Source organism: Coregonus clupeaformis, chromosome 19 (genome assembly GCF_020615455.1).
Source record: "Coregonus clupeaformis isolate EN_2021a chromosome 19, ASM2061545v1, whole genome shotgun sequence".
Lineage (NCBI taxonomy): Eukaryota > Metazoa > Chordata > Actinopteri > Salmoniformes > Salmonidae > Coregonus > Coregonus clupeaformis.
The window spans coordinates 52,632,542-52,658,209 of NC_059210.1; the positions used below are offsets into that span (position 1 = coordinate 52,632,542).

A 25,668-nucleotide genomic window follows, 5' to 3' on the forward strand; every position below is an offset into this window, starting at 1 on the left:
ACTTGTTTTTCAACCACTCCACAAATGTCTTGTTAACAAACTATTGTTTTGGCAAGTCGGTTAGGACATCTACTTTGTGCATGACACAAGTAATTTTTCCAACAATTGTTTACAGACTGATTATTTCATTTATAATTCACTGTATCACAATTCCAGTGGGTCAGAAGTTTACATACACTAAGTTGACTGTGCCTTTAAACAGCTTGGAAAATTCCAGAAAATGATGTCATGGCTTTAGAAGCTTCTGATAGGCTAATTGACATCATTTGATTGGATGTATTTCAAGGCCTACCTTCAAACTCAGTGGCTCTTTGCTTGACATCATGGGGAAATCAAAAGAAATCAGCCAAGACCTCAGAAAAGAAATTGTAGACCTCCACAAGTCTGGTTCATCCTTGGGAGCAATTTTCAAACGCCTGAAGGTACCACGTTCATCTGTACAAGCAATAGTACATAAGTATAAACACCATCGGACCACGCAGCCGTCATACCGCGCAGGATGGAGACGCGTTCTGTCTGCTAGAGATGAACGTACTTTGGTGCGAAAAGTGCAAATCAATCCCAGAACAACAGCAAAGGACCTTGTGAAGATGCTGGAGGAAACCGGTACAAATGTATCTATATCCACAGTAAAACGAGTCCTATATCGACATAACCTGAAAGGCCACTCAGCAAGGAAGAAGCCACTGCTCCAAAACCGCCATAAAAAAGCCAGACTATGGTTTGCAACTGCACATGGGGACAAAGATCGTACTTTTTGGAGAAATGTCCTCTGGTCTGATGAAACAAAATTAGAACTGTTTGGCCATAATGACCACCGTTATGTTTGGAGGAAAAAGGGGGTGACTTGCAAGCCGAAGAACACCATCCCAACCGTGAAGCACGGGGATGGCAGCATCATGCTGTGGGGGTGCTTTGCTGCAGGAGGGACTGGTGCACTTCACTAAATAGATGGCATCATGAGGAAGGAAAATTATGTGGCTATATTGAAGCAACATCTCAAGACATCAGTAAGGAAGTTAAAGCTTGGTCGCAAATGGGTCTTCCAAATGGACAATGACCCCAAGCATACTTCCAAAATTGTGGCAAAATGGCTTAAGGACAACAAAGTCAAGGTATTGGAGTGGCCATTTCAAAGCCCTGACCTCAATCCAATAGAAAATGTGTGGGCAGAACTGAAAAAGCATGTGCGAGCAAGGATGCCTACAAACCTGACTCAGTTACACCAGCTCTGTCAGGAGGAATGGGCCAAAATTCTCCCAATTTATTGTGGGAAGCTTGTGGAAGGCTACCCAAAACGTTTGACCCAAGTTAAACAATTGAAAGGCAATGCTACCAAATACTAATTGAGTGTATGTAAACTTCTGACCCACTGGGAATGTGATGAAAGAAATAAAAGCTGAAATAAATAATTCTCTCTACTATTATTCTGACATTTCACATTCTTAAAATAAAGTGGTGATCCTAACTGACCTAAGACAGGGATTTTTTACTATAATTAAATGTCAGGAATTGTGAAAAACTGAGTTTAAATGTATTTGGCTAAGGTGTATGTAAACCGACTTCAACTGTAGGTATTCGACTTGTCCAGATGGGATAGGGGAGTGTGCAGTGTGATGGCGATTGCATCGTCTGTGGATCTATTGGGGCGGTAACCAACTTGAAGTGGGTCTAGGGTGACAGGTAAGGTAGATGTGATATGATCCTTGACTCTCAAAGCACTTCATGATGACAGAGGTGAGTGCTACAGGGCGATAGTCATTTAGTTCAGTTACCTTTGCTTTCTTGGGTACAGGAACAATGGTGGCCATCTTGAAGCATGTGGGAACAGCAGACTGGGAAAGGGAGAGATTGAATATGTCCATAAGCACACCAGCAAGCTGGTCTGCGCATGCTCTGAGGACGCGGCTAGGGATGCCGTTTTAATCACGTCGGCCACGGAGATGGAGACGCCACAGTCCTTGGTAGTGGGCCTCGTCAGTGGCACTGTGTTATCCTCAAAGTGGGCGAAGAAGGTGTTTAGCTTGTCTGGAAGCGAGACGTCGGTGTCCGCGACGTGGCTGGTTTTCCTTTTGTAGTCCGTGATTGTCTGTAGACCCTGCCACACACGGGTAAAGGAAACATTCTCTTTTTTGTGTGCATAGCTGACTATTATATACATGAAATGAAAGAAATGCTCATATCTTCCTCTACCTAAACATTTATTTTCCTTCTACTTTTTATTTGCATATAAGCAATGTAAAGATGCTTTGCATTCTAAGGGCAACCCCCCCAAAAAAAAGTATGTGATTGTAACATTGTATATAGTATTGTATGTCATATTGTAATGTATTATTGAAAGATAAGAAGTTGCATGAATAAGAATCAAATCAAATAACTCAAGTGAGTGTTTTGTTGAAAAATATGTACTGTACTGGTGGTCATACTGCAAATTAACGTGCAGCCTTGAATCCCTCCCATATTGTGGTGGTGAATAAAACCAACTGTTTTTTTTTTCTCAAATCAAAGAAAATGTTGTAATTAATGTTGTTGCATTGTACTGGAACAAATGACAACAAACTATAATTTAATGGGTTCAATTAAGAACAAACTGTTCTAATAGGATTCTGATTGGGGTGACAAAATCCTACAAGATTTATCAAACCCTATAAGATTCAATAGGATTACTTTTGATTTCCAATAGGAAAAAAGTAGTCCAATATGATTCTGATAGGATTCTGATAGAGGTGACACAAAATCCTATATGATTGTGAGAATCCTATAGGATATTATTGGAAAGTAAATAGCTAATCCTATAGGATTTTTGGACTATGCTTCTCTTTGTTCACATACACACACACACCTTTACCTCACCTCGTGGATGCTGGATAAAAATGAATACATTGTAACCTTCTTTTAGTCCAGTCCCAGCCACTAATTATACGGGTTGCCACAATAATATTGCGGACCTATTCATTGTCTGAACTAAGCTTTCTCATTGACTCATAACACATTCAAATTTCGGGTAGGAAACAATTGGCACGCAATCATTAAATCTTTCCCAGGCATTCCACAAATAAATCTCTTTGAGCACAGAAAGAACAGCGGCAGTGACTAGCGCCAGGAGTTGGCTCCACTTTGTTTCTCAGGGCGGTCACATTGACATGACAAGGCAACCCCGAGTGCAGCACCCCAAAGTCGTCGCTACAGCACCAGCGCAGTGGATGATCCGTTGCGGAGCAGGACACACTGCCGTGAGTAAACGCAGGGCTTTGCTCTTCTTCAGTCTACTCCTTTTAACTTTTGTCATGTAAATAATGTGTTATTATTTAGCGTATCGTTGGTTGATAATAATTGTAGCCTAGATAATCTAGGCTTAGTTTCTAATGTTTTCCCCACCGTATTCACGTCGTGGGTGTGCGTGCGGGTTCTCTTCTGCAGCCCGCACACCACGAAAACTACAATCGGTCTCTAAATACTTTTACTGTTGGGAGTTCTAATGAAACAAAACTACCTGAGTTGATTTAATAGCACTTTACATGGCCTGGAGAGGCCCATTGTAAAAGTCTAAATTAGGATCCATAATGCCGCGTATGGGAAAGTTGGATCAGGTGCATGGGGGTCTTGTGCCGACCTTGAGGCGTGACACTGAATTGATACAATGTTGCAGTGTAGTGCAGCATCACAGTTATACTGTTGCGCTGTATTCATTAGCGGACCGAATAAGCCATCTGTAGCACGGGCAAAACAAATACATTCTGCAGCACCCCCACCCGCAAACACCTTCCTGTCGCTATGCGTAGGTCAGTGCTTAGTGCGAACTTCCCCTACCCCCACCCTCTATCGACAAAAGAAGCAGCTCTCAAATCCATAATTTCACTGTTTCACAATGTGAGTGGTATGAACTCTGAACAAAAAAGATTATGACTTGACGGCTCGCCCAGACTGCTTTGTGTTTTGTAGGCTATTTATTGTATTAGACCTAATACAGATACATTTTATTTATACCCCAGAAACGTCTCTGAAACGTGGTTGCTTGCTGCTAAACTGCCAGTGGATGATCTGACCCCAACACACCTGGGAAAAATAAGGACCAACAGACAACTATGTTCCTGACATAATTAGGCCTACAATGTCGTCTTGCGCAAGATGTCTACGCTGAAACAGGTCATAGTGCGCGAGAATGGCCAGGACAAAGAGAAAAGCTTGGACTGGAGTTACATTGAGTGGTTAGAGAACGAGAACAAGGAAGTGACAGGGGTGACCAATGTCGAGACGCAAACGGTCTCAAAACCAACCGAGGACAAGGAGACGCAGACCAGGAACCCCTTTATCATGCATATAGATTTGGCCAGAACGCACTCCAAACTGAAACATGCGTCTTTGGTCGAGGCAGACGGCTTGCTCACACAGTTTGACCGACAGGCCCCGGCTCGCATCTCAACCTCCCCCACCTTGAGGAGGATGAGGAGCACACGGCGTCCGCAGGTGGACTTCCGGGACCCGGTGAGGATGGACAGCACACAGGAGGAGTCGGGTACGGAAGATACACCGTCCCGGTTGAGTCCCCTCTCCCCAGTACAAAGGCACAAGTCTCCGCTGGCGGCCAGCCCCCTTCCCGACAGAGAAAACCATCTCGATAATCTGCCCAATTCATCCGCGGGCTGGGGGAAAAGCAGATCGCATAGATCAAAGACTTTTGACAATGGTATCACTTGCACGAGACAAGGATCTCTGGGTGCACGGAGTGTGCAAAGTGTTAGTAAAGACTTTGAATTTCCTGATGATAGCGATGATCAGGTGAGTTAATGTTATCATGACCAAAATGGTAAACTTTCAGTTGAGCATGACTGGCGGCCATATGCAACACTGTGGCTTTATAATGAGTTTTTATCTGAGCTTTATAAAGCAGATGGCCAGTAGCTCCACCACATTCCTCCTGGGTCGCAGCCCTCTCCCCCTCATTCTCCCTGGCCTCCTGTGATGGCTGCTCACAATGTCAGCTTTTGACAGCAAATTAATCAGCAGTTACATGCACTGTAGGAGCAGGAGGCCTGTGTAATGTTGATTTAGTGTTATGTACTCTGCATGGATTTCTACACCTTTAAAATCAGCCAGGGCCTTGGGTTTCTCTAGTCTATCACACTCAAGGCTCTAAAATCATAATTGACCTCATACGGCCGGTTAACCAGACCCAGATTAATCTTAGTCCTGCCCTAAAAAGCATGTTCAATGGATATTCTCTGTTGAAAGTACTTCTTAGGCCAAGGCTTCATCTGTGCCAGAGAAACCAACCCCTAATGTATAGATAGATATCCTGTGCTGTGCTATTGTTCACTGTCTATGTGTTTGCTCTTTCACAGTAGTATCTGCTGTATAACAAGCCATTTTCAACATAATTATCCTAACCGAGCTGCCTTCGTCTCTTTTTACAGGACAAGGAGGCTTGCCATAATAGGTAGGTGATTTGAGTGTTATCTGTGTCCCCACTTGGTTTAGGCAAAAATACCTGCACTGTGGCCTGCAATTACCATATACTGCCTGGACATTATTTGCATGGCAGGAGGGGAATTTGCCTATAACTGACTAACTCTGAACTATGACACACAATTAGGAAACCAGAGTTGTATTCATTAGGCTCCAAACGGAAGAAAACTGTTTTCCATTGCAAAATGTTTTGCTACGGTGTGCCCTAATGAATATGACCCAGCATGAATGGGACCAAAACAGAGATGATTCCACTTTCTCTCCATTCAGTGAACAAGCAACTTATGAGCCAAACGTTCTAATTTGCATGATTGCATCCTAAACCGTGTTGTTCGTTTCGTTTGCTATCTCTAATTTGGCGAACCGTTCTAGTGATCCCAGGAGTTTGTTTGTATGGAAACATATTAAGGGAAAAATTTCCCCAAGCTGGGCCTTGTTGCTCGAATTGCATCCACTCATTGGACATTTGGCACTCAATGGCAAAATACGATTGGACCCAGAGTAGAGGGCGCCCCATTGTGCATTCATTGTGCTTTGGGCTTGTTAGTGAAACTGTTAGCGGAGCAACATAAGCTCAGTGGGTGAAGTTATGAGAGTCCCATGGTTACAGATGTAGAATCTTAATTTGAGCCAGTTTGCTACAGCAGTAAAATAATCCTACAGCAACAGGACATGTGATTTATTATGTGGATTATAATTAATATACTTTTTTGTAGCCAATACATTTTTTATAAGGGAAAAAATTCAAAGTGGAAATTCCAAACTTCAAAAACCCTTTTAAACCTTAAAATACACAAAGTTTTCTGCAACAGGGTGATCAAATGAAGATCCTACATCTGTCTGTGTGGACTAGACAAGGCCTCATTAGGGCTGTTTTTCCCCCACTGCCAGCAGTAGCACCACCACCACCCCTCCTAATGGGCCGCCCAGGCAGGGCTCTTCTACTGGATAATTAGGCAGCTATTGTCCTTGTAATTATTATAATTACACCCTGGCGCCATCCCCCTACTGTCCCCCCACATGGTGGCCGGGCTCAGCAAGACAATTGGTCGGAACTGCTTTGTTTTCGGGCATCGTTATTTTGCTGTAGGGGCCTGGGCAGGGGGTGGTTTGGGGGATGAAGCACCCCTCTTTGCGGGGGCTCGACTCAGTGGCAGAGGGGTCGACGCACAGAGAGCATTCTGACTGGCCACAATGAGACATGATGTCTTTGTGACCTGCTTGGAAATAAACTGCAATTAGTGTTGAACTGTTTTTGACAGATCCTCATGCAGTACTCTTCCACCACCACCATCATCATCATCCAATTGCATTTACTGTAAGACTTAAAGCCTCCTCAATGTTTTGGTTAACTATAATATATAATATATACCATTTAGCAGATACTTTTATCCAAAGCGACTTACAGTTATGCTTGCATGCATTTTACGTATGGGTGGTCCTGGGAATCGAACCCACTACCCTGCCGTTACAAGTCCCATGCTCTACCAACTGAGCTATGTATTGTTAACTCAGCACACTTTGTGTGCCTATACATATAAGGCCCATAAGATGCGCCAGGGTCCGCATTACCGTGACTGATATTAGTTTACTAGAGAGAACATAGTCCTAGAGAGGACAAAGAACAGTGGTTGCACTCAGAGGTATTATCTGCGCTGAGGCGTTAACAGAAGTGGCCAGGGGAGAACTAACATACCACATTACTCAGGTCTCATTGTACACTTACAGAAGGACACTGTTGAAGTGTACATATTGGCTTGCTGCACCTCATCTAGACTCAAGTCAGTCAGTCTTCTGTTGGTGGTTTACATAAGATAAGTACGGCTAGGTATATAAGCATACCATTACAGATGCACAGCAGTTTCCTGAGGACGTCCATACAGTCCAAGGACAATGACAATGGGTCTCCTTTTTGGATAGGGTGAGGCATTTTGGTAACAGACCATAAAATAAAATCAAGAACCAACATACTTCCCTTCCCTGTAGTTGTATAACTGTTCCTGTTTGTGGGTTCTGTTTACGCCATCATAAACAGCCAGAGATCTTCAGCTGTCTGCCTTCCTTATGGTGTCGTCATTTCTAGATAACCTTTCACCAAGCACAGCGAAAATCTTTACTCAGTCTATCTTATGGTGCAGTATACATGATAACAAGGTTATAACACCATTCACATTCTGAAAAACAACCAAATGATTGAGTATGTTTTACTCTGTCTTCAATCAATCAAACACTGGATTGTGTCTCACATTACTATACTCTCAATTGTCGTTCATTACTCAGCTATTGGGAAGGAATAACAAATAGGAAAAAGTCTGGAATCATGGGTACATTAACTCTAACCCATGAGCTTTTAGTTTAATAGAGAAACAGGAAAGATAGTTCATCAAGGCCTCACTATGAAAGCTCTAAAGCCAGTGAGTAGTCTAGTCACAGCACTGGGAGTGAACCTTAAACTGACTGGCTAAAGACCAGCCTATCAGGTTGTTATTTGGCTCATCATTACTACTCTCACTATTCTCCGGAAAGACAACTGACATCTAACTTGTAAACTCAGTCAGAGGTAGCTACTGTGGTTGGTTTTATAGTGTGAGCATACACTGAGTGTACAAAACATTAAGGACACCTGCTCTTTCCATGACATAGACTGACCAGGTGAATCCAGTCGAAAGCTATGATCCTTTATTGATGTCATTTGTTAAATCCACTTCAATCAGACTAGTTGAAGGGGAGGATACAGGTTAAAGAAGGATTTGTAAGCCTTCAGACAATTGAGACATGGATTGACAAAATATTTAAGTGCCGTTGAACGGGGTATGCTAGTAGGTGCCAGGCGCACCGGTTTGTGTCAAGAACTGCAACGCTGCTGGGTTTTTCACACTCAACAGTTTCCCGTGTGTATCAAGAATGGTTCACCAACCAAAGGACATCCAGCCAACTTGACACAACTGTGGGAATCATTGGAGTCAACATGGGCCAGCATCCCTGTGGAATGCTTTTGACAGTCCATGCACCGACGAATTGAGGCTGTTCTGAGGGCAAAAAGGGGGGTTGGTGCAACTACATTTTAGGAATGTTTTAATGTTTTGTACACTCAGTATATTTATGCAGTGGTAAGGAAGTCAATTCAAGTAGGTATACACTTTTTATTACCATAGCAAACTACATAACGAATGCATAAGATGTCAACAATACATACATTCCTTAATTGGCGGTCTCTAATCCATTAATTCTGCTTGATTTGAATTTGGATATTTGCCTTCTGCGTGTACCTGCAGTTTACTCTCAACAACAACAACAACACAAACTGAAGATCTCGTACAATGCTGTGTACTACTCCCTTCACAGAACAGAGCAAACTGGCTCTAACCAGAATAGACAGAGGAGTGGGAGGCCCCGGTGCACAACTGAGCAAGAGGACAAATATATTAGACTGTCTAGTTTGAGAAACAGACCCCTCACAGGTCCTCAACTGGCAGCTTCATTTAATAGTACCCGCAAAACACCAAAGAAAAAGCCATATCTCAGACTGGCCAATAAAAATAAAATATTAAGATGGGCAGTCTGAGATATGGCTTTTTCTTTGCAACTCTGCCTAGAAGGTCAGCATCCCGGAGTCGCCTCTTCACTGTTGACGTTGAGACTGGTGTTTTGCGGGTACTATTTAATGAAGCTGCCAATTGAGGACCTGTGAGGCGTCTGTTTCTCAAACTAGACACTCTAATGTATTTGTCCTCTCAGTTGTGCACCGGGGCCTCCCACTCCTCTTTCTATTCTGGTTTGAGCCAGTTTGCGCTCTTCTGTGAAGGGAGTAGTACACAGCGTTGTACGAGATCTTCAGTTTCTTGGCAATTTCTCGCATGGAATAGCCTTAATTTCTCGGAACAAGAATAGACTGACGAGTTTCAGAATAAAGTTGTTTGTTTCTGGCCATTTTGAGCCTGTAATCGAACCCACAATTGCTGATGCTCCAGATACTGAACTAGTCTCAAGAAGGCCAGTTTTATTGTTTCTTTAATCAGCACAACAGTTTTCAGCTGTGCTAACATAATTGCAAAAGGGTTTTCTAATGATCAATTAGCCTTTTACAACATTAACAATGTCTACACTGAATTTCTGATCAATTTGATGTTATTTTAATGGACAATTTTTTTTATTTTCTTTCGAAAACAAGGATATTTCTAATTGACTCCAAACTTTTGAACGGTTGTGTATATAAAAAATATATTTAAATTAATATATACTGTATATTTACCCAAAAATATATATAGGGGATTGGAAATGTTGCAGACAATTACATCGATAGAAGCCACAATCTATCTACAATATTATAGCTGATCTACCCCCTAAAAAATGGAAAATAAATAAAAATAAAGTCCTTGGATACTATGGGGCCTTATTGGTCAGTTTTGATATAAACTGTCTCTTATTGATCAGAATGTTCTAGAAACTGGCTGTTATTGGTCAGAATGTTCTAGAAACTGTCTCTCTCTTCATACCCTGTTCCCAAGATTGCAGGAGAGGAGGCGGAGTTCTGTGGTGGTCAGTCTGCCCGGATTGGACGTTTCGCCGGGGGACCTGTTTGTGTCCAATGGGGCGGCAGACATACTGAACCTCTCCAACTTCTCAGGTTAACACTGAAGCTGCTTTTCTGCACTTTATTGCTACATTTTTGTCAACAGCTTGTTGATTACTTTTAAGACCAGATTGTAGGCCTACAGTGATCAGAGTTATTTGTTATAACTATTATTTTACAGTTACCTAGCTATGACATTAGTAACTGCATCAGGAGTTCACTTCTTACACAAATATAAGCAACATTAAACTATTTTCAGATTATTACCACATTCAGGCAAAATGATAAGGCTGTTTGTACTATTTTACATAAAAATAAAAATAAATAATATGCCATTTAGCAGACGCTTTTATCCAAAGTGACTTACAGTCATGTGTGCATAAATTTTTCCGTATGGGTGGTCCCGGGGATCGAACCCACTACCCTGGCGTTACAAGCGCCATGCTCTACCAATTGAGCTACAGAGGACCACATACATAGATCCTTTGGAGTGTGAACACTTTTTTTCATAACTTTTTTCTTTCTTTCAATAAATCACTATTTTATAAACAGCAGACCTATGAAGCCAGGCCTTTGTAGATAATCACAATACCCGTTTCTCCATTTCCACAGACACAAAGAAACCCAGGTGGCCTTTCTCCAGACGTGGCACGGTAGGTGTGCTGTTTGTTCGTTGTTTTTCCCCTGCTACTCACCCTAGCTAGCCTGCCCTGCCACCGGTCAGTTTAGTTGTTTGTGGTTTGTTTGCTAGGGCTGTGAAGCTGCCAGTGTGCTCAGGTGAGCTGCAATGGAATTAAGGACATTGTTCTCTGACCCACTTTTAATCACAGCATTAATTAATACGCTTTCCTCCCCTCTGTTCTCATGGCCTCCTGAGATTTCATAATGAGTCAACAACACTGAGCCAAACCAATTAAATCCAACTCAATTATTTAGTTAAATGTGTTTGACCAGACTGATAGATAGATGGGCAAATATTTGCACAAAACACTGTTGGTGTGTACTGTAGTTCACTGTTCCACTGTTCACTTCCATAAGTGCATGACCGTGCACACACACGGGCAAGCACATGTGTGCGCGAACACACACACACGCACATACACACATTCACTCTTACTGTAAACATACACACATTGACATTACTTACTCTTACTTAGACAAACAGACACTCCTACCTATAGTAGGAAAACCTGATTGACTGTTCAAGGAACGTTTAACGTTGAGCCTGTATTTGTTCCTCTCAGACTAAAGGGAAGACAACATGCTCTGCCTCTGATATTGAGAAATATCTCTTGACGGAACAGATTCAAGACTGGAGGGACACAGACTTCCAGAAGTACAAGGTGAGGAAAGCCATATGAACATATGATCCATGCTGAATAAGCCCTTTTTTCTCTTAGCTATGTAATATCTAATAGTTACATGTCTGCGTTGTAACTTGGCAGCCAGTCATAATTGAGTCAGTGCTCCTAGGAAGTACTTCAGGAACAATGAAGCCCCTGAAACATATAAATTACACATTGGACGGGAACAAAACTTTATTGTTAGCCTACGCACATGACAACCGTACACTTATAAACTCTAGCTAGACAGCAGAAGATAAGACTAAGTTACAGCATTGGGCATAGTAACAAGACACGCTAAAGAATGCTGTCGCCTCGTACTTATGACCTCACCAGCCTAGCCTTGCGAAAACCACAATTAATCACCCTCCCCTTGTGTATTATTCAAATAACGTCTATCCAACCATCCCTCTGTCTATCATCCCCTCCATCCACAGGATTGTTCTCTAGAGGAGTTCCTGAGGGACTGTGATTCGTCTCAGCTGAGGTCTGACAGTGACCCTCAGGACTATAAGAGACAGGAAGCCATCTGGGAACTCTTCACCAGCGAGTGTGTTTACTTCCTGGATCAGCTCATGGTGCTCAAAGAGGTGACTTACATGATGTACGCCTCCTCACACACACACACGACCTACTTGTTGTGTGTATGTACTGATATTTATGTGTAACTGATAGATGCACACACACACTACATGTTCATGTTTTTAAATGTATGTAAATTGTAAAGTATTTTGTGTGTAATGTATTTTTCGTTATACACTACTGTTCAAAAGTTTGGGGTACACTTAGAAATGTCCTTGTTCTCGAAAGAAAAGCAATTTTTTTGTCCATTAAAATAACATAAAATTGATCAGAAATACAGTGTAGACATTGTTAATGTTGTAAATGGCTATTGTAGCTGGAAACGGCTGATTTTTATTGGAATTGGCTAATTGATCATTAGAAAACCCTTTTGCAATTATGTTAGCACAGCTGAAAACGGTTGTGCTGATTAAAGAAGCAATTAAACTGGCCTTCTTGAGACTAGTTGAGTATCTGGAGCATCAGCAATTGTGGGTTCGATTACAGAATCAAAATGGCCAGAAACAAATAACTTTCTTCTGAAACTCGTCAGTCTATTCTTGTTCTGAGAAATGAAGGCTATTCCATGCGAGAAATTGCCAAGAAACTGAAGATCTCGTACAACGCTGTGTACTACTCCCTTCACAGAACAGCGTAAACTGTCTCGAACCAGAATAGAAAGAGGAGTGGGAGGCCCCGGTGCACAACTGAGCAAGAGGACAAAATACATTAGAGTGTCTAGTTTGAGAAACAGACCCTCACAGGTCCTCAATTGGCAGCTTCATTAAATAGTACCCGCAAAACACCAGTCTCAGCGTCAACAGTGAAGAGGCGACTCCGGCATGCTGACTTTCTAGGCAGAGTTGCAAAGAAAAAGCAATTTATCAGACTGGCCAATAAAAATAAAATATTAAGATGGGCAAAATAACACAGACACTGGACAGAGGAAGATTGTGAAAAAGTTATGGACAGACAAATCAAAGTTTGAGGTGTTCGGATCACAAAGAATAACATTTGTGAGACACAGACCAAATGAAAAGATGCTGGAGGAGTGCTTGATGCCATCTGTCAAGCATGGTGGAGGCAATGTGATGGTCTGGGGGTGCTTTGGTGGTGGTAAGAGAGTGGGAGATTTGTACAGGGTAAAAGGGATCTTGAAGAAGGAAGGCTATCACTCCATTTTGCAACGTCATGCCATACCCTGTTGACAGCGCTTGATTGGAGCCAATTTCCTCCTACAACAGGACAATGACCCAAAGCACTACTCCAAACTATGCAATAACTATTTAGGGAAGAAGCAGTCAGCTGGTATTCTGTCTATAATGGAGTGGCCAGCACAGTCACCGGATCTCAACCCTATTGAGCTGTTGTGGGAGCAGCTTGACCATATGGTACGTAAGAAGTGCCCACCAAGCCAATCCAACTTGTGGGAGGTGCTTCAGGAAGCATGGGGTGAAATCTCTTCAGATGACCTCAACAAATTGACAACTAGAATGCCAAAGGTCTGCAAGGCTGTAATTGCTGCAAATGGAGGATTCTTTGACGAAAGCAAAGTTTGAAGGACACAATTATTATTTCAATAAAAAAATCATTATTTCTAACCTTGTCAATGACACATTTCCTATGCATTTTGCTATATTTCCTATTCAAACTCATTTCATGTATATTTTCATGGAAAACAAGGACATTTCTAAGTGACCCCAAACTTTTCAACGGTAGTGGATGTCATCCCCAGCCAGACTAGCTGTTGCCATTGGCATCGGCTAATGGGGATCCTAATAATTGAAATCACACACCAGGGTTTCCGTTAGCCGGTAATAGCCGGCTTTTGGCCCCCCCAAAAAAAATGAAAAGCAGGATTTTTTTATTGTTGTTGCCGCCCAATTGTCTGGGAGAAGAAACAAAATTCCATTGCGAAATAATGCTTTTTAGCCTATTCATTGATGGAAATACCAGTCGCTGGAAATACATTTGACCGGTCATGCTTATCGGTCTATAGTTAATTTGCATAATTTAGTGGAATTAAAATTGCCGCGTGTATTTTCCTTAGTCGTCATATATCTTATTTATCACACGTACAGCATACAGATACAGAGCCTAGTTTGAGTGGAAAATCTGTCAGACAGCGCGAGAGCTGCTGCTACAGCTCCTCAAACAGTTTGTTCGTTGCCGAGTTAAACATGTGCTTTTATAAACCAAATCATTGCGCAACAATTCTAAATGCAATTGCATGTTTAAAAAAAAACGTTTTGATAGCCAAAATTAAAAAGAGCTAATATTTTGTGTCACACCACTTTCAAATCAAATCAAATCAAATGTTATTGGTCACATGCGCCGAATACAACAGGTGCAGACATTACAGTGAAATGCTTACTTACAGCCCTTAACCAACAGTGCATTTATTTTAAACAAAAAAAAGTAAAAATAAAACAACAACAAAAAAAAGTGTTGAGAAAAAAAGAGCAGAAGTAAAATAAAGTGACAATAGGGAGGCTATATATACAGGGGGGTACCGTTGCAGAGTCAATGTGCGGGGGCACCGGCTAGTTGAGGTAGTTGAGGTAATATGTACATGCGGGTAGAGTTAAAGTGACTATGCATAAATACTTAACAGAGTAGCAGCAGCGTAAAAAAGGATGGGGTGGGGGGGGCAGTGCAAATAGTCCGGGTAGCCATGATTAGCTGTTCAGGAGTCTTATGGCTTGGGGGTAGAAGCTGTTGAGAAGTCTTTTGGACCTAGACTTGGCACTCCGGTACCGCTTGCCGTGCGGTAGCAGAGAGAACAGTCTATGACTAGGGTGGCTGGAGTCTTTGACAATTTTGAGGGCCTTCCTCTGACACCGCCTGGTATAGAGGTCCTGGATGGCAGGAAGCTTTGCCCCAGTGATGTACTGGGCCGTACGCACTACCCTCTGTAGTGCCTTGCGGTCGGAGGCCAAGCAGTTGCCATACCAGGCGGTGATGCAACCAGTCAGGATGCTCTCGATGGTGCAGCTGTATAATTTTTTGAGGATCTGAGGACCCATGCCAAATCTTTTCAGTCTCCTGAGGGGGAATAGGCTTTGTCGTGCCCTCTTCACGACTGTCTTGGTGTGTTTGGACCATGATAGTTCGTTGGTGATGTGGACACCAAGGAACTTGAAGCTCTCAACCTGTTCCACTACAGCCCCGTCGATGAGAATGGGGGCGTGCTCAGTCCTCTTTTTTTTCCTGTAGTCCACAATCATCTCCTTTGTCTTGGTCACGTTGAGGGAGAGGTTGTTGTCCTGGCACCACACGGCCAGATCTCTGACCTCCTCCCTATAGGCTGTCTCATCATTGTCGGTGATCAGGCCTACCACTGTTGTGTCGTCGGCAAACTTAATGATGGTGTTGGATTCGTGCCTGGCCATGCAGTCATGGGTGAACAGAGAGTACAGGAGGGGACTGAGCACGCACCCCTGAGGGGCCCCGTGTTGAGGATCAGTGTGGCAGATGTGTTGTTACCTACCCTTACCACCTGGGGGCGGCCCGTCAGGAAGTCCAGGATCCAGTTGCAGAGGGAGGTGTTTAGTCCCAGGATCCTTAGCTTAGTGATGAGCTTAGAGGGCACTATGGTGTTGAATGCTGAGCTGTAGTCAATGAATAGCATTCTCACGTAGGTGTTCCTCTTGTCCAGGTGGGAAAGGGCAGTGTGGAGTGCAATAGAGATTGCATCATCTGTTGATCTGTTGGGGCGGTATGCAAATTGGAGTGGGTCTAGGGTTTCTGGGATAATGCTGTTGATGTGAGCCATGACCAGCCTTTCAAAGCACTTCATGGCTACAGACGTCAGTGCTACGGGTCGGTAGTCATTTAGGCATGTTATCTTAGAGTCCTTGGGCACGGGGACTATGGTGGTCTGCTTGAAACATGTTGGTATTACAGACTCAGTCAGGGACATGTTGAAAATGTCAGTGAAGACACTTGCCAGTTGGTCAGCACATGCTCGGAGTACACGTCCCTGGTAATCCGTCTGGCCCTGCGGCCTTGTGAATGTTGACCTGCTTAAAAGTCTTACTCACATCGGCTACGGAGAGCGTGATCACATAGTCATCCGGAACAGCTGGTGCTCTCATGCATGTTTCAGTGTTGCTTGCCTCGAAGCGAGCATAGAAGTGGTTTAGCTCGTCTGGTAGGCTTGTGTCACTGGGCAGCTCGCGGCTGTGCTTCCCTTTGTAGTCTGTAATAGTTTTCAAGCCCTGCCACATCCGACGAGCGTCACTTTGCAATGAGCTGGAGGCAGTACGCATTTTGAAAACATTTACTTAATCATTTGAAACCTGAAAGTTTTACTTTATATTATGAGGCATGTTTTACCTTGCTTCAAACTAGCCTAGCCAAAATATAAATATATAAATTCTTATATGTTAAATTCCAGCATGTTAAATGTGCAACCACAGGAGAAAAAAAACTCTAGACCACCTTAACTCCACACACAGAGACACATACAAAGCTCTCCCTCGCCCTCCATTTGGCAAATCTGACCATAACTCTATCCTCCTGATTCCTGCTTATAAGCAAAAACTAAAGCAGGAAGCACCAGTGACTTGGTTAATAAAAAAGTGGTCAGCTGATGCAGATGCTAAGCTACAGGACTGTTTTGCTAGCACAGACTGGAATATGTTCCGGGATTCTTCAGATAGCATTGAGGAGTACACCACATCAGTCACTGGCTTCATCAATAAGTGCATCGATGACGTCGTCCCCACAGTGACCGTAAGTACATACCCCAACCAGAAGCCATGGATTACAGGCAACATCCGCACTGAGCTAAAGGGTAGAGCTGCCGCTTTCAAGGAGCGGGACTCTAACCCGGACGCTTATAAGAAATCCCGCTATGCCCTCCGACGAACCATCAAGCAGGCAAAGAGTCAATACCGGACTAAGATTGAATCGTACAACACCGGCTCTGACACTCGTCGGATGTGGCAGGGCTTGAAAATTATTACAGACTACAAAAGGAAGGACAGCCGCGAGCTGCCCAGTGACACAAGCCTACCAGAGGAGCTAAATCACTTCTATGCTCGCTTCGAGGCAAGCAACACTGAAGCATGCATGAGAGCACCAGCTGTTCCGGATGACTATGTGATCACGCTCTCCATAGCCGATGTGAGTAAGACTTTTAAGCAGGTCAACATTCACAAGGCCGCAGGGCCAGACGGATTACCAGGACGTGTACTCCGAGCATGTGCTGACCAACTGGCAAGTGTAGTTTTGGCAAGTCGGTTAGGACATCTACTTTGTGCATGACACAAGTAATTTTTCCAACAATTGTTTACAGACAGATTATTTCACTTATAATTCACTATCACAATTCCAGTGGGTCAGAAGTTTACATACACTAAGTTGACTGTGCCTTTAAACAGCTTGGAAAATTCCAGAAAATTATATCATGGCTTTAGAAGCTTCTGACATAAGCTAATTGACATAATTTGAGTCAATTGCTCCTCTGTAGCTCAATTGGTAGAGCATGGCACTTGTAACGCCAGGGTAGTGGGTTCGATCCCCGGGATCACCCATACGTAAAAATGTATGCACACATGACGTTAAGTCGCTTTGGATAAAAGCGTCTGCTAAATGGCATATTATATTATAATTGGAGGTGTACCTGTGGATGTATTTCAAGGCCTACCTTCAAACTCAGTGCCTCTTTGCTTGACATCATGGGAAAATCAAAAGAAATCAGCCAAGACCTCAGAAAAAAAAGTCTGGTTCATCCTTGGGAGCAATTTCCAAACACTTGAAGGTACCACGTTAATCTGTACAAACAATAGTACGCAAGTATAAACCATGGGACCACGCAGCCGTCATACTGCTCAGGAAGGAGACGCGATCTGTCTCCTAGAGATGAACGTACTTTGGTGCGAAAAGTGCAAATAAATCCCAGAACAACAGTAAATGATCTTGTGAAGATGCTGGAGGAAACAGGTACAAAACTATCTATATCCACAGTAAAACAAGACCAATATCGACATAACCTGAAAGGCCGCTCAGCAAGGAAGAAGCCACTGCTCCAAAACCGCCATAAAAAAGCCAGACAACTGTTTGCAACTGCACATGGGGACAAAGATCGTACTTTTTGGAGAAATGTTCTCTGGTCTGATGAAACAAAAATAGAACTGTTTGGCCATAATGACCATCGTTATGTTTGGAGGAAAAAGGGGGTGCTCGCAAGCCGAAGAACACCATCCCAACCGTGAAGCACAGGGGTGGCAGCATCATGTTGTGGGGGTGCCTTGCTGCAGGAGGGACTGGTGCACTTCACAAAATAGATGGCATCATGAGGAAGGAAAATTATGTGGATATATTGAAGCAACATCTCAAGACATCAGTTAGGAAGTTAAAGCTTGGTCGCAAATGGGTCTTCCAAATGGACAATGACCCCAACCATACTTCCAAAGTTGTGGCAAAATGGATTAAGGACAACAAAGTCAAGGTATTGGAGTGGCCATCACAAAGCCCTGACCTTAATCCTATAGAAAATGTGTGGGCAGAACTGAAAAAGTGTGCGCGAGCAAGGAGGCCTACAAACCTGACTCAGTTACACCAGCTCTGTCAGGAGGAATGGGCCAAAATTCACCCAACTTATTGTGGGAAGCTTGTGGAAGGCTACCCGAAACGTTTGACCCAAGTTAAACAATTTAAAGGCAATGCTACCAAATACTAATTGAGTGTAAACTTCTGACCCACTGGGAATGTGATTAAATAAATAAAAGCTTAAATAAATCATTCTCTCTACTATTATTCTGACATTTCACATTCTTAAACTAAAGTGGTGATCCTAACTGACCAAAGACAGGGAATTCTTACTAGGATTAAATGTCATGAATTGTGAACAACTGAGTTTAAATGTATTTGGCTAAGGTGTATGTAAACTTCTGACTTCAACTGTACATACATACACACACATATACACATACATACATACAGTGGGGAAAAAAAGTATTTAGTCAGCCACCAATTGTGCAAGTTCTCCCACTTAAAAAGATGAGAGAGGCCTGTAATTTTCATCATAGGTACACGTCAACTATGACAGACAAAATGAGAAGAAAAAATCCAGAAAATCACATTGTAGGATTTTTAATGAATTTATTGGCATATGATGGTGGAAAATAAGTATTTGGTCAATAACAAAAGTTTCTCAATACTTTGTTATATACCCTTTGTTGGCAATGACACAGGTCAAACGTTTTCTGTAAGTCTTCACAAGGTTTTCACACACTGTTGCTGGTATTTTGGCCCATTCCTCCATGCAGATCTCCTCTAGAGCAGTGATGTTTTGGGGCTGTCGCTGGGCAACACAGACTTTCAACTCCCTCCAAAGATTTTCTATGGGGTTGAGATCTGGAGACTGGCTAGGCCACTCCAGGACCTTGAAATGCTTCTTACGAAGCCACTCCTTCGTTGCCCGGGCGGTGTGTTTGGGATCATTGTCATGCTGAAAGACCCAGCCACGTTTCATCTTCAATGCCCTTGCTGATGGAAGGAGGGTTTCACTCAAAATCTCACGATACATGGCCCCATTCATTCTTTCCTTTACACGGTTCAGTCGTCCTGGTCCCTTTGCAGAAAAACAGCCCCAAAGCATGATGTTTCCAACCCCATGCTTCACAGTAGGTATGGTGTTCTTTGGATGCAACTCAGCATTCTTTGTCCTCCAAACATGACGAGTTGAGTTTTTACCAAAAGTTCTATTTTGGTTTCATCTGACCATATGACATTCTCCCAATCCTCTTCTGGATCATCCAAATGCACTTCAGACGGGCCTGGACATGTACTGGCTTAAGCAGGGGGACACGTCTCGCACTGCAGGATTTGAGTCCCTGGCGGCGTAGTGTGTTACTGATGGTTGGCTTTGTTACTTTGGTCCCAGCTCTCTGCAGGTCATTCACTAGGTCCCCCCGTGTGGTTCTGGGATTTTTGCTCACCGTTCTTGTGATAATTTTGACCCTACGGGGTGAGATCTTGCGTGGAGCCCCAGATCGAGGGAGATTATCAGTGGTCTTGTATGTCTTCCATTTCCTAATAATTGCTCCCACAGTTGATTTCTTCAAACCAAGCTGCTTACCTATTGCAGATGCAGTCTTCCCAGCCTGGTGCAGGTCTACAATTTAGTTTTTGGTGTCCTTTGACAGCTCTTTGGTCTTGGCCATTGTGAAGTTTGGAGTGTGACTGTTTGAGGTTGTGGACAGGTGTCTTTTATACTGATAACAAGTTCAAACAGGTGCCATTAATACAGGTGACGAGTGGAGGACAGAGGAGCCTCTTAAAGAAGAAGTTACAGGTCTGTGAGAGCCAGAAATCTTGCTTGTTTGTAGGTGACCAAATACTTATTTTCCACCATAATTTGCAAATAAATTCATTAAAAATCCTACAATGGGATTTTCTGGATTTTTTTTCCTCAATTTGTCTGTCATAGTTGACGTGTACCTATGATGAAAATTACAGGCCTCTCTCATCTTTTTAAGTGGGAGAACTTGCACAATTGGTTGCTGACTAAATACTTTTTTTCCCCACTGTATAAATACAAATACATACATATACATATCCTGTTTTTAAATATATTTTCCTTTATTACTTTCCAAGCCCTCCACCCCTTCCCTAATTGGAGTAAACTAGTGAACAACAATGCTTAGGCCTCTATTTCCAGCTTATACATACTATATACATTTTATGGACACAGTCAATTTTACAATAATTCTATTTTGTTTGTTTTTACTCCTGAACTTCCTCTACCCTCAACCTCTCCGATCATTTTCATGATGTCCATCCGGTTTGCTTCTATATGCCATTTCTTTCTAACTGTGCTCTTTCACAAAAGCTCTCAACCTATAACCTATATACTTATTATGGACACAGTATGCTTTACATTAGTTATCTTGTTGTTATTAATTGTTGTTAGATGTTATTAGTCCCATCATTCAACTAAATTCAACACCTCCCATCTATCTCTTAACACCATCCATATTGGATTTCTATTTGCCATATATTTTTCAACTGTACTGTGATGTTTTACAAAAGTTCTGAACCCTTCTATTCTCATTGTTTCTACAGATTGTAAATTGAAAATAAACATTTTTGCTGAAAGTATTATTAGCCTCCCAAGTGGCGCAGTGGTCTAAGGCACTGCATCGCTGTGCCACTAGAGATCCTGGTTCGAGTTCAGGCTCTGTCGCGACCGGGAGACCCATGGGGTGGCGCACAATTGGCCCAGGGTAGGGGAGGGTTTGGCCGGAAGGGATGTTCTTATCCCATCGTGCACTAGCGACTCCTGTGGTGGGCCGGGCGCAGTGTTTAATGTGTTTGTTTCTAATGTGTTTTTGTTGGTGTTTCTAATGTATTTGTTTGTTTTTGTAATGTGTTTGTGTTTCTAATGTGTTTTAGTTGGTGTGTCTAATGTATTTGTTTGTGTTTCTAATGCGTTTCTAATGTGTTTGTGTTTCTGGTTGTGTTTCTATTGTGTCCCTCAGGTGTTTCTGGCCATGCTGACCAACCTGCAGATGAGGGACTGCCTGCCTGACGTGGACTCCTGGAGGCTGTTTGGCAACCTCAACGAGCTGGGTCTGGTAAGACCATAGATATACATATATTACATTAGGTTGGATTAGATTAAAATATATTTATTATCCCAAGCTTGGGAAATTAGTTTGGCATGTTAAGAGACACAACATAATTAAAACACAAAATATCATTATTGTGTCCTATTATATTATAGCAAGTGTTCTATTTAGTGCTGTCGCCATGCCAACACACTCTCCGAGTGGCGCAGTGGTCTAAGGCACTGCATCGCAGTGCTAGCTGTGCCACTAGAGATCCTGGTTCAAATCCAGACTCTGTCGTAGCCGGCCGCGACCGGGAGACCCATGGGGCGGCGCACAATTGGTCCAGCGTAGGGGAGGGAATGGCCGGCAGGGATGTAGCTCAGTTGGTAGAGCATGGCGTTTGCAACGCCAGGGTTGTGGGTTCGATTCCCACGGGGGGCCAGTATAAAAAATAATGTATGCGCTCACTAACTGTAAGTCGCTCTGGATAAGAGCGTCTGCTAAAATGACTAAAAATGTAAAAAAACACCACTCAGATTAGAACTGGTCCTGAACGGGTGCAGTGGATGCGGTCTTCCATGCAGAATGATAAGATGATAGGGCCATGGTGTGCTATCATGGGGCAGTGAGGCAGTCACTAGTGTGTGGAAAGTAGTTATCCAGCTCCTAGAGGGAGATGGTTTACCACAAGCTATCAAAATGAAATTCCAAAGATAAATCACAAAATATTCCCTATCACAACATCAAATCTTTGACATCATCTTACTCTAGGCTATATGTTGAAGGTTTGAGTTTTCATAATATCACATCATCTGGTTATTTTACCAAAGAAAATAGAGAGTGCTGCAGGCGACTGAGGCGAGACATTGGAGGTTTAATTATCAGTCCTTGCCATCATACAGTGCCTTCGGAAAGTAGTAAGCCCTCTTAACTTTTTCCACATTATTCTAAAATTTATTCAATCTACACACAATACCCCATAATGACAAAGTAAAAACAGGTTTTTATAATTTTTTGCTAATTTATTACAAATAAAAAACAGAAATATAACATTTACATAAGTATTCAGACCCTTTACTCAGTACTTTGTTGAAGCACCTTTGGCAGCAATTACAGAATCGAGTCTTCTTGGGTATGACGCTACAAGCTTGGCACACCTGTATTTGGGGAGTTTTTCCCATTCTTCTTTGCAGATCCTCTCAAGCTCTCCAGAGATGTTCGATCGGGTTCAAGTCCGGGCTCTGGCTGGGCCACTCAAGGACATTCAGAGACTTGTCCCGAAGCCAGTCCTGCGTTGTATTGTGTGTGCTTAGGGTCATTGTCCTGTTGGAAGGTGAACGTTCGCCCCCGTCTGAGGTTGTGAGTGCTCTGGAGCAGATCTCTCTGTTCTTTGCTCCGTTCATCTTTGCCTCGATCCTGACTAGTCTCCCAGTCCCTGCCGCTAAAAAACATCCCCACAGAATGATGCTGCCACCACCATGCTTCCCCGTAGGGATGGTGCCATGTTTCCTCCAGACGTGACGCTTGGCATTCAGGCCAAAGAGTTCAATCTTGGTTTCATCAGACCAGAGAATCTCGTTTGTCATGGTCTGAGAGTCTTTAGGTGCCTTTTGGCAAACTCCAAGTGGGCTGTCATGTGCCTTTCACTGAGGAGTGGCTTCCGTCTGGCCGCTCTACCATAAAGGCCTTATTGTTGGAGTGTTGCAGAGATGGTTGTCCATCTCCACAGAGGAACTCTAGAGCTCTGTCAGCGTGACCATCGGGTTCTGGGTCACCTCCCTGACCAAGGCCCTTCTCCCCCGATTGCTCAGTTTGGCCGGGCGGCCAGCTCTAGGAAGAGTCTTGGTGGTTCCAAACTTCTTCCATTTAAGAATGATGGAGGCCACTGTGTCCTTCAATGCTGCAGACATTTTTTGGTACCCTTCCCCAGATCTGTGCCTCGACACAATCCTGTTTCGGAGCGCTACGGACAATTCCTTCGACCTCATGGCTTGGATTTTGCTCTGACATACACTGTCAACTGTGGGACCTTATATAGACATGTGTGCGCCTTTCCAAATCATGTCCAATCAATCGAATTTACCACAGGTGGACTCCAATCAAGTTGTAGAAACATCTCAAGGATGATCAATGGAAACAGGATGCATCTGAGCTCAATTTCGAGTCTCATAGCAAAGGGTCTGAATACTTATATCTATATCTTATATCTATTATTTGTAATAGATTTGCAAACAATTCTAAAAACCTGTTTTCGCTTTGTCATTATGGGGTATTGTGTGTACAGTCGTGGTCAAACGTTTTGAGAATGACAAGTATTGGTCTTCACAAAGTTTGCTGCTTCAGTGTTTTTAGATATTTTTGTCAGATGTTGCTATGGTATACTGAAGTGTATTTACAAGCATTCCATAAGCGTCAAAGGCTTTTATTGACAATTACATTGTTTACGCAAAGAGTAAATATTTGCAGTGTTGACCCTTCTTTTTCAAGACCTCTGCAATCCACCCTGGCATGCTGTCAATTAACTTCTGGGCCACATCCTGACTGATGGCAGCCCATTATTGCATAATCAATGCTTGGAGTTTGTCCGAATTTGTGGGTTTTTGTTTGTCCACCCGCCTCTTGAGGATTGACCACAAGTTCTCAATGGAATTAAGGTCTGGGGAGTTTCCTGGCCATGGACCCAAAATGGCCATGGACCCAAAATGTCGATGTTTTGTTCCCCGAGCCACTTAGTTATCACTTTTGCCTTATGGCAAGGTGCTCCAGCATGCTGGAAAAGGCATTGTTCGTCACCAAACTGTTCTTGGATGGTTGGGAGAAGTTGTTCTCGGAGAATGTGTTGGTACCATTCTTTATTCATGGCTGTGTTCTTAGGCAAAATTGTGAGTGAGCCCACTCACTTGGCTGAGAAGCAACCCCACACATGAATGGCCTCAGGATGCTTTACTGTTGGCATGACACAGGACTGATGGTAGCGCTCACCTTGTCTTCTCCGGACAAGGTGTTTTCCGGATGCCCCAAACAATCGGAAAGGGGATTCATCAGAGAAAATGACTTTACCCCAGGCTCAGCAGTCCAATCCCTGTACCTTTTGCAGAATATCAGTCTGTCCCTGATGTTTTTCCTGGAGAGAAGTGGCTTTCTCGCTGCCCTTCTTGACACCAGGCCATCCTCCAAAAGTCTTTGCCTCACTGTGCGTGCAGATAATAATAATAATAATAATATGCCATTTAGCAGACGCTTTTATCCAAAGCGACTTACAGTCATGTGTGCATACATTTTTACGTATGGGTGGTCCCGGGGATCGAACCCACTACCCTGGCGTTACAAGCGCCATGCTCTACCAATTGAGCTACAGAGGACCACAGATGAACTCATACCTGCCTGCTGCCATTCCTGAGCAAGCTCTGCACTGGTGGTGCCCCGATCCCGCAGCTGAATCAACTTTAGGAGACGGTCCTGGCGCTTGCTGGACTTTTTTGGGCGCCCTGAAGCCTTCTTCACAACAATTGAACCTCTCTCCTTGAAGTTCTTGATGATCCGATAAATGGTTGATTTAGGTGCAATCTTACTAGCAGCAATATACTTGCCTGTGAAGCCCTTTTTGTGCAAAGCAATGATGACGGCACGTGTTTCCTTACAGGTAACCATGGTTAACAGAGGAAGAACAATGATTTCAAGCACCACCCTCCTTTTAAAGCTTCCGGTCTGTTATTCTAACTCAATCAGCATGACAGAGTGATCTCCAGCCTTGTCCTCGTCAACACTCTCACCTGTGTTAACGAGAGAATCACTGACATGATGTCAGCTGGTCCTTTTGTGGCAGGGCTGAAATGCAGTGGAAATGTTTTTTTGGGATTAAGTTCATTTTCATGGCAAAGAGGGACTTTGCAATTAATTGCAATTAATCTGATCACTCTTCATAACATTCTGGAGTATATGCAAATTGCCATCCTAAAAACTGAGGTAGCATACTTTGTGAAAATTAACTCTCAAAACTTTTGACCACGACTGTAGGTTGCTGAGGATTTTTTATATTTATTTAATCCATTTTACAATAAGGCTGTAATGTAACAAAACGTGGAAAAAGTCAAGCCGTCTGAATACTTTCCGAAGGCACTGTATTTACAGTGCCCTCCGTAATTGTGACAGTGAAGCATTT

General features: G+C 43.1%; 1 protein-coding gene across 2 annotated transcripts in view; it reads left to right on the plus strand.

Moving 5' to 3' along the window:
• The first annotated feature begins 2,851 nt into the window (after positions 1 to 2,851).
• The window catches only part of LOC121532248 (pleckstrin homology domain-containing family G member 7), a 36,330-nt gene continuing 13,513 nt past the window's right edge, over positions 2,852 to 25,668 (plus strand). The window contains exons 1-8 of one of the 2 annotated variants that reach the window (XM_041838080.2): positions 2,852 to 3,233; positions 3,993 to 4,779; positions 5,415 to 5,437; positions 9,975 to 10,093; positions 10,652 to 10,692; positions 11,284 to 11,382; positions 11,820 to 11,972; positions 21,435 to 21,530. In XM_041838080.2, coding sequence (XP_041694014.1) covers positions 4,129 to 4,779; positions 5,415 to 5,437; positions 9,975 to 10,093; positions 10,652 to 10,692; positions 11,284 to 11,382; positions 11,820 to 11,972; positions 21,435 to 21,530 — 1,182 coding nt within the window. In that variant the 5' untranslated portion in view covers positions 2,852 to 3,233; positions 3,993 to 4,128. The remainder of the gene's footprint in view (positions 3,234 to 3,992; positions 4,780 to 5,414; positions 5,438 to 9,974; positions 10,094 to 10,651; positions 10,693 to 11,283; positions 11,383 to 11,819; positions 11,973 to 21,434; positions 21,531 to 25,668) is intronic. The other variant, XM_041838079.2, reaches the window with a different exon arrangement.